The 17,044-nt window shown below is 32.8% G+C and overlaps 2 protein-coding genes across 2 annotated transcripts; one reads left to right on the top strand and one right to left on the bottom strand.

Moving 5' to 3' along the window:
* Positions 1–3,300: 3,300 nt before the first annotated feature.
* LOC133203599 (uncharacterized) lies at positions 3,301–7,706 on the bottom strand. Its single transcript, XM_061339368.1, has 4 exons — positions 7,619–7,706; positions 5,350–5,439; positions 4,789–4,913; positions 3,301–3,574 (listed from the first exon to the last, which is right to left on the bottom strand). Exons 1-4 carry the CDS (start codon positions 7,695–7,697, stop codon positions 3,323–3,325), a joined length of 546 nt encoding a protein of 181 aa, XP_061195352.1. The 5' UTR covers positions 7,698–7,706; the 3' UTR covers positions 3,301–3,322.
* Positions 7,707–8,115: 409 nt separating this feature from the next.
* On the top strand, positions 8,116–16,187 carry LOC133203436 (solute carrier family 41 member 1-like). Its single transcript, XM_061339215.1, has 11 exons — positions 8,116–8,139; positions 8,958–9,425; positions 9,843–9,950; positions 10,088–10,159; positions 10,628–10,772; positions 11,373–11,519; positions 11,679–11,826; positions 12,162–12,235; positions 13,059–13,196; positions 13,459–13,607; positions 14,080–16,187. The coding sequence occupies exons 2-11, from the start codon at positions 8,994–8,996 to the stop codon at positions 14,263–14,265; spliced, it is 1,599 nt and encodes a 532-aa protein (XP_061195199.1). The 5' UTR covers positions 8,116–8,139; positions 8,958–8,993; the 3' UTR covers positions 14,266–16,187.
* The last annotated feature ends 857 nt before the right edge of the window (positions 16,188–17,044 follow it).

The raw sequence follows: 17,044 nt of genomic DNA, 5'->3' as shown, positions 1-17,044 counted from the left end.
ATCATTTTCTGCATTTGATGTCAAACAATCATTTTAGGTCGATCTTTATATTAGATCAAACCAGAATTGGTTTAATTGTTTGTTTTTATATTGGGGGTTGGGGGGGGGGGTATGCCTTCTAGATAAACAAAACCACAAACAATTTGGATTACTGACAATAATAATTTTGTTTAGTAAGCCAACACTAATTATCCTAAACACTTGGTTTTCCAATGATACATTTATACCAAGGATTGCAAGTGGGAAGAGAGGAAGGGGGCCTAATTGTCATTTGCTGCATTGATATTTAACCTGCCATACAAGGACATTTAGTTTTTTATTTTCTTCCAAGATTTTTTATAACATGAATCCTTTTTAATTTCTTTGTTCATTAACACGGTTGTTCTGGCATTTTATGTATTTGGTTGTGATTATAAAGCACAGGCAGTGCATCTAATAAACCTGTGCCTGCATTATACATGACTGTGTACTTACATATATCGATATTTTAATACAATTATCTTTAAGATATCAATCTGCATTTATAAAAAGTGTATTTTCTTGCCACTTTGTAGCTCATCTGCTGATATAATCTTTATACATGATGTTTGTCTGACAAGTTGATGATTGTGTATTTTTGCAGAATCCTGTATGTTTCTATCAATTTTATTTTTCATACCTATTATTTTTTTTTTTGCTGCTAGTTGATATATAGCCTTAGATAAAAAAAAAAAAATTTAAAGTCACAAAATGTAGTTTTATAGTTTTTCATTTTTGTTTAAGTACTGGGCATTAGTCTATACTAGAGTTGCATTGGATTAGTCAAAATATGCTGTACTTAATTTCCTTACAGAATAATGTATGTGATCATATGATATAGTGAAGTGGAATAACCAGATTGAATAAGTCAGATTCTCAAATTGTTCATTGTCATATTTAACTATATCACTGTTTATGTCTGTAGAGTAAAACTCAGTTACAAAGAAGTCGGTTATGAAGACACATCTCAGTCCGTAGGAATTTTTTTATGAATCCCGTTGGCAATTTTTCTGGATGTTCCTGAATCTCCTTTATAAGGAAGTAAAATTTGAAGTTCCAGTGACTTTATGACTGAGTTTTGCTGTATACCATAAAATTCAGTGCAACTCCTCGAAATTGAAATGTTGTTTACTTAAAATCGCCAGAAATAGCACATTTTTTTCTGTCTAAGATTACCGGTACATAGTAATATATATAATTTGCCCGAGTCCATTGTTATGCATTCCTATTAGAGAGTCTGTTGCCATCTTCTGTCATCAACCTGCATTCCATCAATAACCTGTTGGGAATTGAGTATTTTTTGTTGTTTAATTGTTTAATATTTTTAATTATTAATTTTTTTTAACATTCCACAGATCTGGTCAAGTTTTTAAATCTGTTACATAACAGGACTGTTTGTTCCATCAGTCATTACCGTTACGTCTTTCTAAATTTTCAACATTTTTTAGGAACAGTAAATAATTTATATTTTGTATAAATGCTTTACACATTTGAACTATTTTACACAATGACTGTATAAAGCTTTAGATATATAATATACTTGTATTTTGTTGCATTTTCTAGAATCTCTACCACTGATTCTAAATAAAGCTTTTAAATACATGTATGGTTTGTTAATCAGTTGTCACATACAGTCTAAATTTGTTACCTCATACTTGATGGGGTTAAAGATATCCAAGGTTTTGACATTTTGAGGTTTAAGTACATAAGTAAAATGTGATTGGGATGTCCAACTCAGATCAAAATATCCATTGTACCGGTATCTAAGGTATGGATGTTTGGGATAGTAAACTTCAATTGTAGTTTGTGCAGAAATTATCAGGTACCTAGTTTTATCAGCAAATCTATTTAAGTACATGTATTTTCGATCAAAAGGCAGAAACTGCAAAAAGGGACTCAGCTGACATGAAACTCAATCTGTGTATAATCACCTTGATATCTACAACTACAGCAGAAAATTTCCTGAAAACTTTTGAACAATTGGACTTAAGCCAGAACTATATAATGACAGGAGTTTAAAATGCATGTAATTTAAAATCAGATCATTTAACATTATAGTTCTGTGTGCTCTTTATTTTTCAAAAGTCAGCATATCAATTAAAAACAAGTCAGATATCATAAACACCAATTCAACAGGTCAGATATCATAGACACAAGTTGGCATATAAACAACAATTTAACAGGTCAGGCTCCAAGACCATAAACTGAACAGACTTAAGTCAAAAATACAAATCAATATAACATTTTGAATAATTTTGACAAAATTTTCATCATATGTTTGAAATTAAATGTTACACAAAATCGCAAATTTTTAAGCAATTACACTGAATAAAACGATATCAAAATTCAAAATTTTGACTTAAGTCTGTTCTCAGTTTATGGTCTTGGGGCCAGATATCATAAATCCAATAAAACTGTCAGATATAATGGACACCTACTGAACAAGTCAGATATCATAGACACCAGTTTAATAGGTCAGATATCTTGACACCAATTAACAGATCAGATATCAAAACCAATTAAACAGGTCATATATCATAGGCACCAATTAACAGGTTAGATATCATAGGCACCAATTAACAGGTCAGATATCATAGGCACTAATTTTAAAACAGGTCAGATATCTTGACACCAATTAACAGGTCAGATATCATAGTGACTATTACTTTTATCCTTTCATATTTTTGTCAATTGTTTTAATTTTAAAGGGAAAGGTCAATCAAATCTAAATTATAGCAAGTGCAGCAAGCTCAATAGACTAACGTGTAAGAACAGAGGAAATTCAAACTAAAATTTGTATATTTGTTGTCAAGCATATTTTGTGTGAAACCTTCGCAGAATTCTTTTGCTACCACAATTCCATTCGATAATTTGAAAGGCAAAACTATAAAAGGCCTGCAGTAATTGTGAAGATTGAGTTCTTGTAGAGAGCTTAAAAGAAACTAAAATCAATGGGAATTGCATCTACTCTATAATGCTTTCGTTAAAAAAAAATGCACTATCTAGACTCTGTTATGGAAGTGCAACTAACATGCGATGTCACAGTCTAGACTGTCTTGTGTGGTTTGAAGTTTGAAGAGGTGGATCAAAGTTAAAAGAGTAAGCTACATAAAGGATTTTAATGGTATACAATGTACAACTGCGCTTGCCCATAGAGTCGCACCTGACCATAAAATATATAAATCATATTTGATAATTGATTGTCTTAGAAACAGAGGAAGACCAATCTACTCACTTAATTCATGTGTTAAGCATATTTTCATACAGAAAAAGTGTATCCCATTAAGGCTTATAGCATTTATTTTTATCCTTTATCAACAACTGATTTATGTTCAGACTGATGATAACAAGCTCCACTTCTGTCTGAAGCAGTGTTTGGGAGTTCCTCAATATTAGGTTTGTGTTTCACCTTTTTATTAACCCGAAGATTGTTTTCTGTCACTGTGCCCATTAAACACTCATCTGAATCAGAATTTATATCACAGTCTGAGTCACTACAATGCTCTGAATCTGAGTCTTCCGAGATATCTCCATTTTGTTCCACCACTGCAATATTCTGAAAGATATCCAGGTTGCAAAATATAACTTGGATAAGAATATTTTTTCAAAAAAATAAAGCTTCGAGAACACTCTCGTAGGATTAAGATAAAGACTATGACATTAAGATAAAGACTATGATTTCACATGATGCAAGACTTTTCATCCTCAGATTTAAAAACAAACATCAAATAGTCAAATTATGAAGTTATTGAGTAGCATGATGAATGATGCCACTCGATCTTTATAAATCAATGGTAATATTAAGAGCTCTTCTTTTCAAAGCAACATACCACAAAATCTAATTCCACCTACAGAAGAGGTTTGAAAATGGTGCATATTAAGAACTAAAATGGCTCAATTGTGTGCTTGATACTTACTTATTAAAACATAATGAATCTGGATAGAGGAGAGTAAATTCAATAAATTAAGGGAGGTTATGATCTTACCATTTCTATGTAGCAGCCCTGGTCCTCTGTTTTTAATTTATTAAGGAAGAAGATGATCTTACCATTTCTATGTATTAGCCCTGGTCCAAGGAAGAAGATGGTCTTACCATTTCTATGTAGCAGCCCTAGTCCTCTGTTTTTCATTTATTAAAGACGAAGATGATCTTAACATTTCTATGTAGCAGCCTTGGTCCTCTTTTTTAATTTTTTAAGAAGATGATCTTACCATTTCTATGTAGCAGCCCTGGTCCTCTCTTTTTAATTTATTAAGGAAGAAGATGGTCTTACCATTTCTATGTAGCAGCCCTGGTCTGCTGTTTTTAATTTATTAAGGAAGAAGATGATCTTACCATTTCTATGTAGCAGCCCTGGTCCTCTCTTTTTAATTTTTTAAGGAAGAAGATGATCTTACCACTTCTATGTAGCAGTCCTGGTGCTCTCTTTTTAATTTATTAAGGAAGAAGATGGTCTTACCATTTCTTTGTAGCAGCCCTGGTCCTCGCTTTTTAATTTATTAAGGAATGAAATGGTCTTACCATTTCTATGTAGCAGCCCTGGTCCTCTCTTTTTAATTTACTAAGGAGGAAGATGGTCTTACCATTTCTATGTAGCAGCCCTGGTCCTCTCTTTTTAATTTATTAAGGAAGAAGATGGTCTTACCATTTCTATGTAGCAGCCCTGGTCTGCTGTTTTTAATTCATTAAGGAATGAGATGGTCTTACCATTTCTATGTAGCAGCCCTGGTCTGCTGTTTTTAATTCATTAAGGAAGAAGATGGTCTTACCATTTCTATGAATTGACCCTGGTCATCTGACACCTGTTCGATGTCTAATTCTTCTGTAGACTTATCCTGAAGAGCTTTGTTGGCCATTTCCATCTGAGGTAAGAAATCTCTTACTTGTGATAGAACTACAGTAAAACAAATTAAATGTCATTGTAGAAAATAACTTAGTGAATCTTCGCATACGCATGTGAATAAATACAATGTCCTTACTCAAAGAATGCACTTCACAGCACCCATCAGTAAGTGCAATTTTGATTACCAAAATTTTAATCACACCTTGCATGATTTATGTTAAACATGTACTGCAATACAAAAAGTGATCATTTGATATGAACAATGATGAATTACAGTAGAATCATAATTGTTCATGTGGAACCAATGTTCATGGGTCTCCCTTACCCACAAATTTACATCCTTATGAACATTAACAAATTTACTGCCCAGTTGTGATAACACAACAATCAGAAAGATTTACTGCATGAGAAATTGGATTTAAAAGTAATTGAAATAAAATTGTGATATATTTTAGTATCAAGTGGTAGTCTATATCTGAAGGATTACTTGAACTTGGAGGAAGTCTGAATGTTTTCTTCTCTGTTTTTTCTGGAGTCTTCTTTTTCTTCAGGTCGAAAATATTGGCTAAGTGACTACCTGAAATTAAAAAACAGGAATTTTTCATCCAAATCTGCTGAAATTCTCAAAGATACTTTTTTCCAATAGTTTTCTTCACTTGTCCAATCAGGCAACTGCCCAGCAGTACTTGTGACATTGTTCGTGAAAATTTTTCACTGACAGAAACTCTTGACAAAGTTGAGTCAATCCTGTTATGTTACTTGTGTATTACTCAAATTCTTTATTTTCATAGTATATTGTTTCTGTAAATGTAATACAATTTTTTTTAAAATAAAAAAATAATACCTTAAAACCTACCAGGGTACATGTATATGTTTTTTTAATGGGACATTTCAGTTTTCTTATTATACTTACTGTTACATATGACTTTGGAGTACCCGCATGCAACACATTTTTCTTGAACACTCGTTTTTAGGTGCTTACATTTGCATATGTATTCTCTCTATCTCTCAGGTCTGGTACCATCTTCTCAAGTCAAGGGTTTCAAATCCATTTTTCTCTACATAAACCACTAACCTAATAGACTAAGTTTGACGGGTTTACTATCACAGCATCTTGTGAGATTACACATTTTGAACTCTACTGACCTCTGCTATTGACCAATCAAAGTAAGTGAATTAAACAGAGAATGCGAGACAATATTGGAAGTTGGTAATAAATTCAACATAAATTTAACTAAAAAGCTGAGACAAACATTAGACTGAGTTATTCAATGGTAATGATGTTTTTGTTGGAACTAAAACTGGCATGTTTTTCTATTTATGATCTAGTTTCAGGTTAAATAAAACAACTTTTTTGTTTTTGCCTCATGAAAACTTGTATATTAAGGCCAATCAGAGAGCGCATTTCTAACCTGTCAAGCTTAGTCTATTCAGTCATGGGTTTATGTGGAGCAGACATGGCAGAGTGGATCAGAAACCCTTGACTTGGGAAGATGGTCCGATACAATTGCTACATTTAGCAACATAGTTTGGATTACCTAAGTAGCTTTATTTACCTACTAAATCATACCAGAGTCATAAATAATAGAGATTCACAACTCTGCCATTAACATATTTGTTTATTGAAATATGTGACGATCTTGGTGTTATCCTAAAGATATCTCTTTATTGCTTGTGTATTTCTATCAAAAGTTAACTTAATATTAATTTTATTATATATAGGTGTACGATTGGTAAAATTTTAAAACTTTATTGTTTTTAAAAGCAAACTAGGCAAATTAAAGAGGTCAATAATCGAAAGTCGGCAAAACTGTGGCGATATGACTGACCTTGAGTCATCTGTTGCAATTTTAGGTTTCTCCTTTGTTATTGTTTTAAATAAAGAAACTTACAAAAATATAACATCCTGAAAATTCAGACTTTGCACATTAATCCAAACCAATTTTTTTTCCGCAGTAACCTGTGGTCCCATAATGCTTTGCGAATTGCATCTACGTTCTCGTGGTAGCAACAGAAATTCAACAAAAATAAAATCACATTGAATAGATATTGCAGAGAAAACAGTAGCTTAAACATTCTTCATTAAAACTAACGCTGTTCAGGTAAGATTTTTTTATGCAACTTACATACGACGTCATGTGACCCCAGAGTCTAGATGTACCAAATGTCACGTGCGGTTTGAAGAGACAATGTAAATCAAAAACTGTATAGGTATCTACGCTCGCCCTAATGGTCGCACCATCTATATACTAGGGACCGCAAGATCACACAAGACTTCAAACAGTTGTGAATCTCTATTATTTATGTCTCTGATCATAATTACTTTTTAAATAAGCATTTCTTTTTGTGATGTACAAAAAAATCATACTTATGCAGTACATAATTATCAACTTTGAACTGATCTGAAAACAATTCATGGAAAAAATTACTCTTGAAGATGCGTTTCCTTCAGCGCAATTGAATCAAAGTTCTAAAGGTTTTGAGCTAATTACAACAAGTAAATTTTTCAACAAACAGTTACTTCTTAAATGAAACAGAAATTAAAAAAAGCAACCCAGAGAAAAGAAAGTTTAAACATCTCTGCTTTTGAACAACTGTTTGAGTAACTGTTAAATTAAGTGATTGTACTTGATCCGTCTCTCTCTCTCTCTTCACATCTAAAAATATTTGCTGTAGCTTGCATTTCTAGTCTGCGCCCTGAAACATGACACATGCTTTCACATTAAATAAATATATTCCAAACATGAATACTGTACCATTGTCCCTAATTTCGAGGGCAAGAAGTTCTGAGGATTGGGTTTTGTTGACACTTACGCTCCCCGTGGGCGCCGCCATCTTTAAATTGTAGTTCAGGTAAAATCAGGAGCATATTAACTAGTATACGTTTCTGGTAATATTTAAGAAAGTTACACTAAAAAAATTAAGCTTTTAAGTAATGGAATAGAATAAATAGAATAAAACAATTAAATATGTATAAGTTACATTGAAACTTTTAAGCAAAAACCTCTTAATAAGCGGATAAACCGGCTCGGTCCAAATTTACTACTCATTTTACCAACACTGGCAAATTAACTCGTTCTGAGTTTTGTTGAAAAGAAATAGTTGCAAAAATAAATTACCTCCAAAAATGAATAATAATTTATCAACGAAAGCAGGGATTCATCAATCTATCTTTAAATTTATTTCATTTTTATGCATTAATTCCCTTTTGCTTTTCAATATTCTAAAAACGAAATATTGTACGTATGAGTTGATAAAAGACTTACTGTTTTGACAGGTTGGCATTTCCAGTAGGATAATATACTTATAGAGCGATAATTAGAGGACAGAAATTGTAGATGTTTTATTTAAAAAAAATTATTTATATCTTTTTACAAATATCTTTTGAGAAAGAAACATCAAAAATTATATATAAAGCCATAGCTTGCTTTCTTTAGTCAGTAGTTTTGCACTGTATCTTATTCTTCAGTGTTCTTAGCCTCATAATACACAGGTCCAGCACAATACCCTGATAAAGGTATATAGCTTGATAAAGCTATATAGCTTTATCAAGGTATTACAAATACCTTGATCAAGGTAATTTATGTAATGAAATACAAAAAAAAAATCCTAAAAAAAAATAAATACTGAAAGTCGAGTTCTGAGTTGTTCTCGGTAAATTCACTCATGCATGTAAAGTACTTAAACACAAAGAAATCGGTAAAAAAGCATGTCGTGTGAGGAGACGTTCTTTTATGCTGTCTTTTTGATACCTGAGTACTTTTCATGCACGAGTGAACACACTGACCACAACTCATAATTTGACTTTTAAATTTAATTTTTTAGGAATTTTTTTTGTATTTTCATTACATAAAATACGTTGATCAAGGTATTTGTAATACCTTGATAAAGGTATATAGCTTTATCAAGCTATATACCTTTATCAGGGTATTGTGCTGGACCTGATACAATTACATGCATATTGCTTCTTTTTTCATAACCAGAAATATAAGACATTCTGATCTGAATGGAGGCTTTTAAGCCTATAGGCCTCTGTAGGAAATGAACTGATTATTGTCAGTATAATAAACATATTCTAAATATTCTTACTTCCAGTAAAGTTGAAGAAGCTGGCAAGGATGTAAGTGGATAATGGCTGATGGGAGAGCAGGAAGCTACAACCTTCGAAGCCGCCGAAAAATGGTTCCCAATACCCCTGACCTACTTACTCAGACGTCCCCATCTGACCATTCCTCCATTATTCCTCAACACAAAGCTAAACCTAACAATGTGATAGAGCTTCAGGGCATCATTCCACATCAGAATGGGCACCATGGCAGAGGGGAGAGTGATGTTTATCTTGGATCTGAAGAGGAAGAGACTGTGTTTGAACAGACAAGTTTAACTCAGCCATTGTTGTCAGGAGATTCTCCCAGTGATGGAGAAACAAGTGTAAAAGAATCTCAAGTGCAGCTAAAAGAAAAAGATGAGGGTTCATTCAGCATTGCCCTACAAGTATTTATTCCATACATTATTGCAGGATTTGGGACTGTTGGTGCTGGTATGGTCCTAGATGTTGTTCAGGTAAACATCACAGTTAAAGATTTCTTGAAAGCTAAAAAAAAATATCATGTACAGTCAAATCTTATTATCAAGAACTTGATTGGACAGAGAATAAATTTCAAGATATCTGAGAGGTTAAAGATTTCGAGGTTAAAATAGGTAAAGAAAAAATTGGTTCATACTGTTCGAACTCACTTTGGCATAAATCCATGGTATTCAGGATATCAATGTTTGAGATACTAAGGTTCACTGTATGTTGTCGAACGTTTTCATACACATTGAAATTTGAAAGGTCTTGCTAAATTACACATCTATATTTATGTACCCAAATCAAAGAAACAAAATTTGTGATAAGAGATGTCACAATTTTCAAAATCATCCTTGTTTACATTTGTATCTTTTTGTCTGTTTCCTACATGCTGTGTCTTACCTCTACAGCACACAGATGTTTTTATACAAGTATCTGAGATCTTCATCCTCGTCCCCTCTCTCTTGGGATTGAAAGGAAATCTGGAGATGACATTAGCCTCAAGACTATCTACTCAGGTGAGTGAATTAGAGATTCCTGTGATTTAATACTGTTAAATTGTGCAATCATGTCTGGATTAATTTAAAAGTATGACTGAACATATAAATTGAGTGTTTGAAGTTGAAATAAGATGATAAGATTGTCTTTTTTTTAGGCAAATTTAGGGAATATGGATAAAAAATCTGAGCAGTGGAAGATGATTGGTGGCAATATGGCTCTTGTACAGGTAAAATTCAAAACATATAAATCACAATATAGTTCTCTTCACAGCAAATTTAGAATATGTCCCTTATACAAGAAGAACCCGGCCTGTTTTCAGTTTATATATTCAGGGCTGTCCCTAAAAATCCAAATAGTCCCTAGGGGACATTATAAAATGTAGAAGGGGGTATGGGTTTCCTCCCCTAAAAGGGGTTTGAAGAGGAATACCAAAATAACTAGGGATTACATCATAATAGGTGGGGGAAATTCTCCAGCCCCTGGGTCTTAGGAACAACCCTGTTTTATTGTAGTAACATTTTCTTTATATGGAAATTGAAATGATTAGGCCATTTTGGAGGTATATGTGACCATGTGTATGTCAATTTGCAAGTTCATGTAGTTGTTCCTCAGTGTACCCCTAGCTTGATTTTACAATGCTGTGGTATATGTTCACTGACAGGATAAACTGTTATACTTTCCTCCTCAATTGCAGTGCCAAGCAATAGTGGTAGGATTTTTGGCCTCTGTGGTTGCCATGATAATGGGGTGGATACCCGAGGGAAAATTTAATGTTCACCATGGCCTCTTGTTGTGTGCCAGCAGTGTACTAACTGCTGCTGTGGCCAGTTTTGTATTAGGTAAGTTATGGAAGTTTTTGTAAAGATTGTCTTCAGTAGAGTTTGGCATTATGGCTCTATATACTGTAAATTCCTTATTTTACGCGAGTACTTAATATCACGAAATGGCCCAAGAGCGTCAAATTGCGGGAACAATAATTCGCGAATCGGTGATTTATCTAGAGATTTTACATACATTAAAGCACCATAAAAATAAAAGCGAGTAATTTTATTTCGCGAATGGTGCTTCTTGAGTAATTACGCGATAATTTATTCCTCGCGTATATTTAGGAATCTACAGTAATCATTTTACCAAAGAAAAAGGGGGGGATAAATTTTTTTAAATTACAGATTTTATTCACCAGTATCTAGGAAAGAGTTACCTGAAAGAATCTTATGATCTAGAAATTAATTTGTAGGAAGATATATATTCATTTAAAGGAAAATGTTATGGAAATTGTCTAATCGCTAGGTACCATTTCATGTCTTGAGTTGTAAAATAAAGGTTCTTAATGTTTAATAATCATTATAGGTAGTCATTTCTATAATTTTTTGTAAAATACATGTATCTCATACATACTATCAGTTGTGATGACCTTTGTGTACTTCTCTGTTTTACAGGTGCTTTAATGGTTTTAGTAATTTTGGTGTCAAGGAAATTAAAAATAAATCCAGACAATATAGCCACCCCTATTGCTGCTAGTCTAGGGGACTTGACCACACTGTCTCTTCTTGCTGGGGTTTCCATGCTGCTGTTTAAAGCAATAGGTAGGCTTACCTGTGCAATTGAAATCTGATGGTAATTACACAGTTGCAGTGTACAGTCCATGGGATTTTCCAATAAAAATTTCTAAGTATTGAAAACAGTCTAGGTTTTAAGTAAGGTACAGTTAAAAAAAAAAGATGTTTTTATGTAAAATTTAACAGGTACCCAAGTGTGGTTGGCACCGACCATCATCGGTGTATTTCTGGTGCTAACCCCTTTGTGGGTGTACATATCTGTCAAAAACCACTACACAAATGACGTCATCTACTCCGGGTGGACACCAGTGCTCAGCGCAATGGTCATCAGCAGGTAGGGAATAAAATCTAGTGTAAATTTTCATTTCATTCCCATCAGAAAGACCAATGAATGACTGTGAATTGTGAGCAGAATGTTATTCCAGATAAAATTCTTACTAATACTGTGTATATTAAACATAAGACCTTTTGAATGCTAAGCTATTAAAATTAATATATGTATATATGAGCTAATTGTACATAGAACAGAGCATAGAGAATGAAACAAATATACAAAGAGATATTATTTCAGTGTTGGAGGCTTGATTTTGGATTACACTGTAGCTAATTACCATGGTATTTGCTTATTCCAGCCTGTTATTAAAGATATCTTATTATTCATTATTTTAGTGTTGGAGGCCTGATTTTGGATTACACTGTAGCTAATTATCATGGTATTGCTGTATTCCAGCCTGTTATTAATGGTAAGAAACTTGACATAATGTTATCTAGATCAATCTCTGAACACCAGTGTTTTCTATAGTGGAATTTTAGTACATGTATGCCAAACTCTGACACATCAATTACCATGAGTAAAATGATGTGGGTCAGCAGTTCTAATTGTTTTATGAATTTTCTCAATTCCATTTTCTTTTGTAATCTCAGAGTTTTTGACTGTCTTGCCATGTTTCACATATTATGGTTTGACTGTATATATCAGCCTGATAAACTGTCATGTAGTTTATGGTGAAGTACAAAATAAATAATTAATGTGACAAAATTGATATAACTTCTCAGTACAGTAAAACTCATTTTAATACAAACACAGATGTATTGAATTTACGAATATAGCAAAGATTTTGGAATCCCCAGCAAAATTCCAAATTCCTTGTAAATTTTTATGGATATAACAAACTCAAATATAGTGAATTAACAGATATAGCGAACTGATTTTCTGTTCCCTGGGGGTTAAAAATAAGGAAATTTACCTCTTTTATAGCAAATTCTCAAAGATCTCAATTTTTAAAATATTGAACTGACACTTTTTTTGTAAGTATTTTAATTTGAAATTCAATTCATTAGAAAATTTTTGAACTTTAAGGTAACTTTTGTATTTAATACTTCCCAAAATATATTTGGTAGTCATACATGAATGCTCTATAATGCAAAATTTAGTGATCATATACAATACATATGAGAACACATATGAATAATGATGCATAAATATCTGAACTGAGGAAAAAATTACCATATGTTATAAATTGCAGAAAATTAATCTCTGACACCATAGGATTCTTCTTTCTACAGGTGTAGGGGGTAATCTGGTAGCAGTACAGGCAAGCAGAATAACAACTTCTCTGCACATGACAGGAAGTAAACCTGGAAAACTCCCCTCTGGTGCTTTGAGAGGTTGTCCCAATCCTGGGGGAGCCTTCTGTGGGACAAGTAAGATAATTTGTTACATTCAGCTCTCTTTTTATAGTCACTCTGAGTGGTTATCCCAATCCTGGGGGGAGTATTCCTATGGACAAATAACTTGTTACATTGGGATTTCTTTGTTAAAGTCTCTCTGATTGGTTGTCCCAATCCTGGAGGAACATTCTGTGGGACACATGGTGATAAACAGAATTTGGTTGAGGATTATTTAATTATATTTAACTTACATCTGTACTTGAATGAGATTGCATTGTACTTTTCCTTTTTTCAGCCTTGAATTCTCGAGCAGCCAGAGTGCTGATTGCTCTAGTTATACCTGGACATTTAATATTCATGGTCACTATTTCCTACATGAAGGCAGGACATACCAGTATTACCTGGACGTTTGCTCTTTTCTACCTCACCGCTGCACTTCTTCAGGTTAGATCAGAGTTATCATAGACATGGAGGCCACAATATGTTTATAGGCCGAAAATTTGACTTCAGTTTATGAAAATAGAAGATGGAAGACACAAATAAGAAAAAAAGCTTATACTAAATTGATTAAATTTTTTGGCAATTTACTTACCTGTAATTTAAGAACAGATCTGAATTAAAATAAATGTGTATGAAAGATGGGCAGTATTTCAATTGACTTCCTTTGTTTATTCTTAAGATTCAGTGCATTTAATAGCATTATGAAAGATTGGCAGCATTTAGATTGTCATTCTTTATGAAAATAAGATTGTCATTCTTTATGAAAATACAGTGTATTTAATTACACACATGCAAATTACATTGGCACTCAGAACAGATTTAATTATTACATATGAATTATGATTTCAACAGTATTCTGTTTTCCTATTTATGTATCACTCCGCACTAAGGTCCCTATGTAAAAATCATTTTGTAGGTGGTAATATTGCTGTACATTTGTCATTGGATGATCCACTTCATTTGGAAGCTTGGGGATGACCCTGACAATGTGGCCATTCCCTACCTAACTGCCATCGGAGATCTCCTAGGCACAGGTTTCCTCGCCATTGCTTTCCATCTTCTGTATCTTGTGGGAGATAAAGACGCGGATCTCGGAGATTAAACTCACGGAGCCGGAGATTAAACTCAAGGAGCCAGAGATTAAACTCACGGAGGCAGAATGCTTGAATAAATGGCAATAATATCTGATATTGAACTCATGAAGCAAGAAAGCTCTGATAAATGGCAAGCTCAAAGATAATAATCGACAATGAATCCATGATGAGGTTAAAGTGCTATAATATATGCCATAATTTTTTCCCCATGAAAGTTGTTAATGAATGTTTATTTTGTAAGCAATGGTTTTTAAATAAGAAAATTCCCCAGTTGATCCCTTGTCTTCCTGTTATCCATGGCATTGAAATGACTTTTATTTGCATTTATTTACGTCATTTTAAAAGAATAAAAACTGTGACTGTAGTATTGTTTATTGATAAGTGAAAAAATACTCTGAAGAAAATCTAGTCAGTCTAAAGTATGTGTTGATTCTGTGCTGTAGAAGACAGGCAGTAGTAGATTAATAATGAAAATATGTGCAATCATGCTTTGATGTTTTAAAGAATTTAATTTTTAAGCTTTATGTTAACTTATTCACCTTGAAGAAGCTTAGTTGGGCAATTGAAATTGATTTATAGGGTATTAAAGCAATTATGTAATCTTTGTTGAAGACGTTGCTGATCATTTTAAAAAGAACTCCAATAATTTACAATTCACAATGTATGTACCTTTTGCATGAAACATGGGTCTTAATATAATCTGGAGAATAATATGAATAAAAAAATAATCTTGGTTATGGAGCCTAGCTTAGTATAATGTGATAATATGCGATATTCTATGCAGATGTATACAAGATACAGGGGATGTAAGCAAATTTTTCTGTGTTACATACTTAACTCTGTGTGTTTTATTTACTTGTTCGGCCACAAAACATGACAGTTTCTATGATGGATTTGATAAACAGAGTATATATATATTTTTGATGTACATTTAACTAGTAGATGCTATTTTTCAGTCCTTGTTTCTGTGTACATTGTTTTACTTATTTAGACCTATTGTTTGGAGAGGGTTATTTATTAAATGTATCAACTAAGACAATAAGCTGTGATGTCATAAGTGTTCTTTGTCAGGTCAAAGGTCACCGTCATGTCATAGATCACGATCCTGTTAGGAGTCTAATTTTGTCAAGTTTCAATTGTTGCCTGCTATGCATGTATGTTTTTCAGTATTTAAGATCCCAGATCTTGTATCACATTGCCATATCAGAATCACCGTACATGTACTAGTTTATAGATATACAGTAGTTTTGCCTATCCCCATGTGTTACAGAACCAGGGGTGCGTTTTACGAAGGAACTTACGACTAAGACCAAAAAGTTAGGTTAATTGTAAAATCTTGCAAAATGAATTATTCTGTGAAAAACTGATTGTGTACAAATATCTTTCTTAATTCTTTATTTAAAAGATTCAAGTCATTTTCAAATAAATGTAAATTAGAAAGTTATTCACAAAATTACATTTTGGTCTTAGTCGTAAGTTCTTCTGTAAAATGGAGCCCAGCACTGTAGATTAATGATATCATATGAATATACACTGTAAATAATCCTGATGTTTTATGAGTGATTTTAATTCTTGATCAGTCTGTGATATAATAATATTGAGTAAAAGGGAGGTTGTATTTGAAGTTGAATGATTTGGAATAATATTTTGTTAATGTAAATTCACACGAAGGTAAATCAAGTTTCAACATGTCTTTGTCTTTAGAAGATTCAATATACTTAATTTAAATATATTAAATTCTGATTTAATTCTGTTGTATATAATATTGAAACTTTTAAGTTAGGTTTTTGATATTTTGGTATTTTGCAATTCCTCAAACGTTTGACACATTCCTCAAGCTCCTTGTTCAGATTTACCCATACTTTAACTGTTATGGTCCTTTCTGTATTTTATGATTTTATGTCAACCAATTAAATATAAGGAAAGATGAGCAGTATTTGTTTCTTTTCTCTGACAATCCATCCATTGAGAGTGATTTTTACACAGTATTTGCATAAATAGAAAGAAATAGAGGATATTCAGTGTTTTGTAGATGAATGAGGAATTTATTTCATGAATGGGTTAGGATTTTTTTTTATATTTTCATGTGTGCGAAGCACGAGTGAAAATATAAAAAAATCCTGTGTCATGAGTGAGAAATAAATTCCATATTCATCTAAAAATATTGAATTTTCTGTTCGTTACATTTTCTTTGATTTTCCCTTTGATTTTGTCTTTTCATAACAGGGGTGTCATAGGCTGTGACGTCGTAGTTGAGGGGTTAAGACATCATAGCTATGCAATTGCGAGATTGAAAAACGTTGTAAAGATGTAAACATGGATTTTTAACATGTTTGGAGAAACTTTAGCAGTTTTAGTCTCTGTCAGGATGGTTCATTTACTCTCTATCTTATAACAGGCCAACAAGTTTTTTTAAACACTCTTCGTGATGGGAAGGAAAATCTCGAGTTTTGCCGCACTTCTGACATTCTCACACTGTGAGAATACCATTTTGATATCCTTTTATACTGTGTCAGAATATCACAGTGACTTTTATTCAGTAAATAAATTACAGTATTTCACTGTTGAAAATTTAATAAAGATATATATCTGGGTGCAGCAAATGCTCTACAAAGTCCCTATCTTTACTCCTTACAAAATATCAACTGCTGTGAAGGAGAAACTTCATATGTACTGATATCATAGACAACTACTTCTTAAATAACAAGAGGCCCATGGGCCATAACGCTCACCTATGTAACTTTGGCCTTGCTGTTTTTCACCTGAGTTCCCTACTTGTAGTACTTA

The sequence above is a fragment of the Saccostrea echinata genome, unplaced genomic scaffold (assembly GCF_033153115.1).
Source record: "Saccostrea echinata isolate AGI-Se365-2 ecotype Australia unplaced genomic scaffold, CSIRO_AGI_Sech_v1 ptg000051l, whole genome shotgun sequence".
NCBI lineage: Eukaryota > Metazoa > Mollusca > Bivalvia > Ostreida > Ostreidae > Saccostrea > Saccostrea echinata.
The sequence above is the reverse complement of the archived record's forward strand: the minus strand, read 5'-3'. Positions and strand labels throughout refer to the sequence as shown.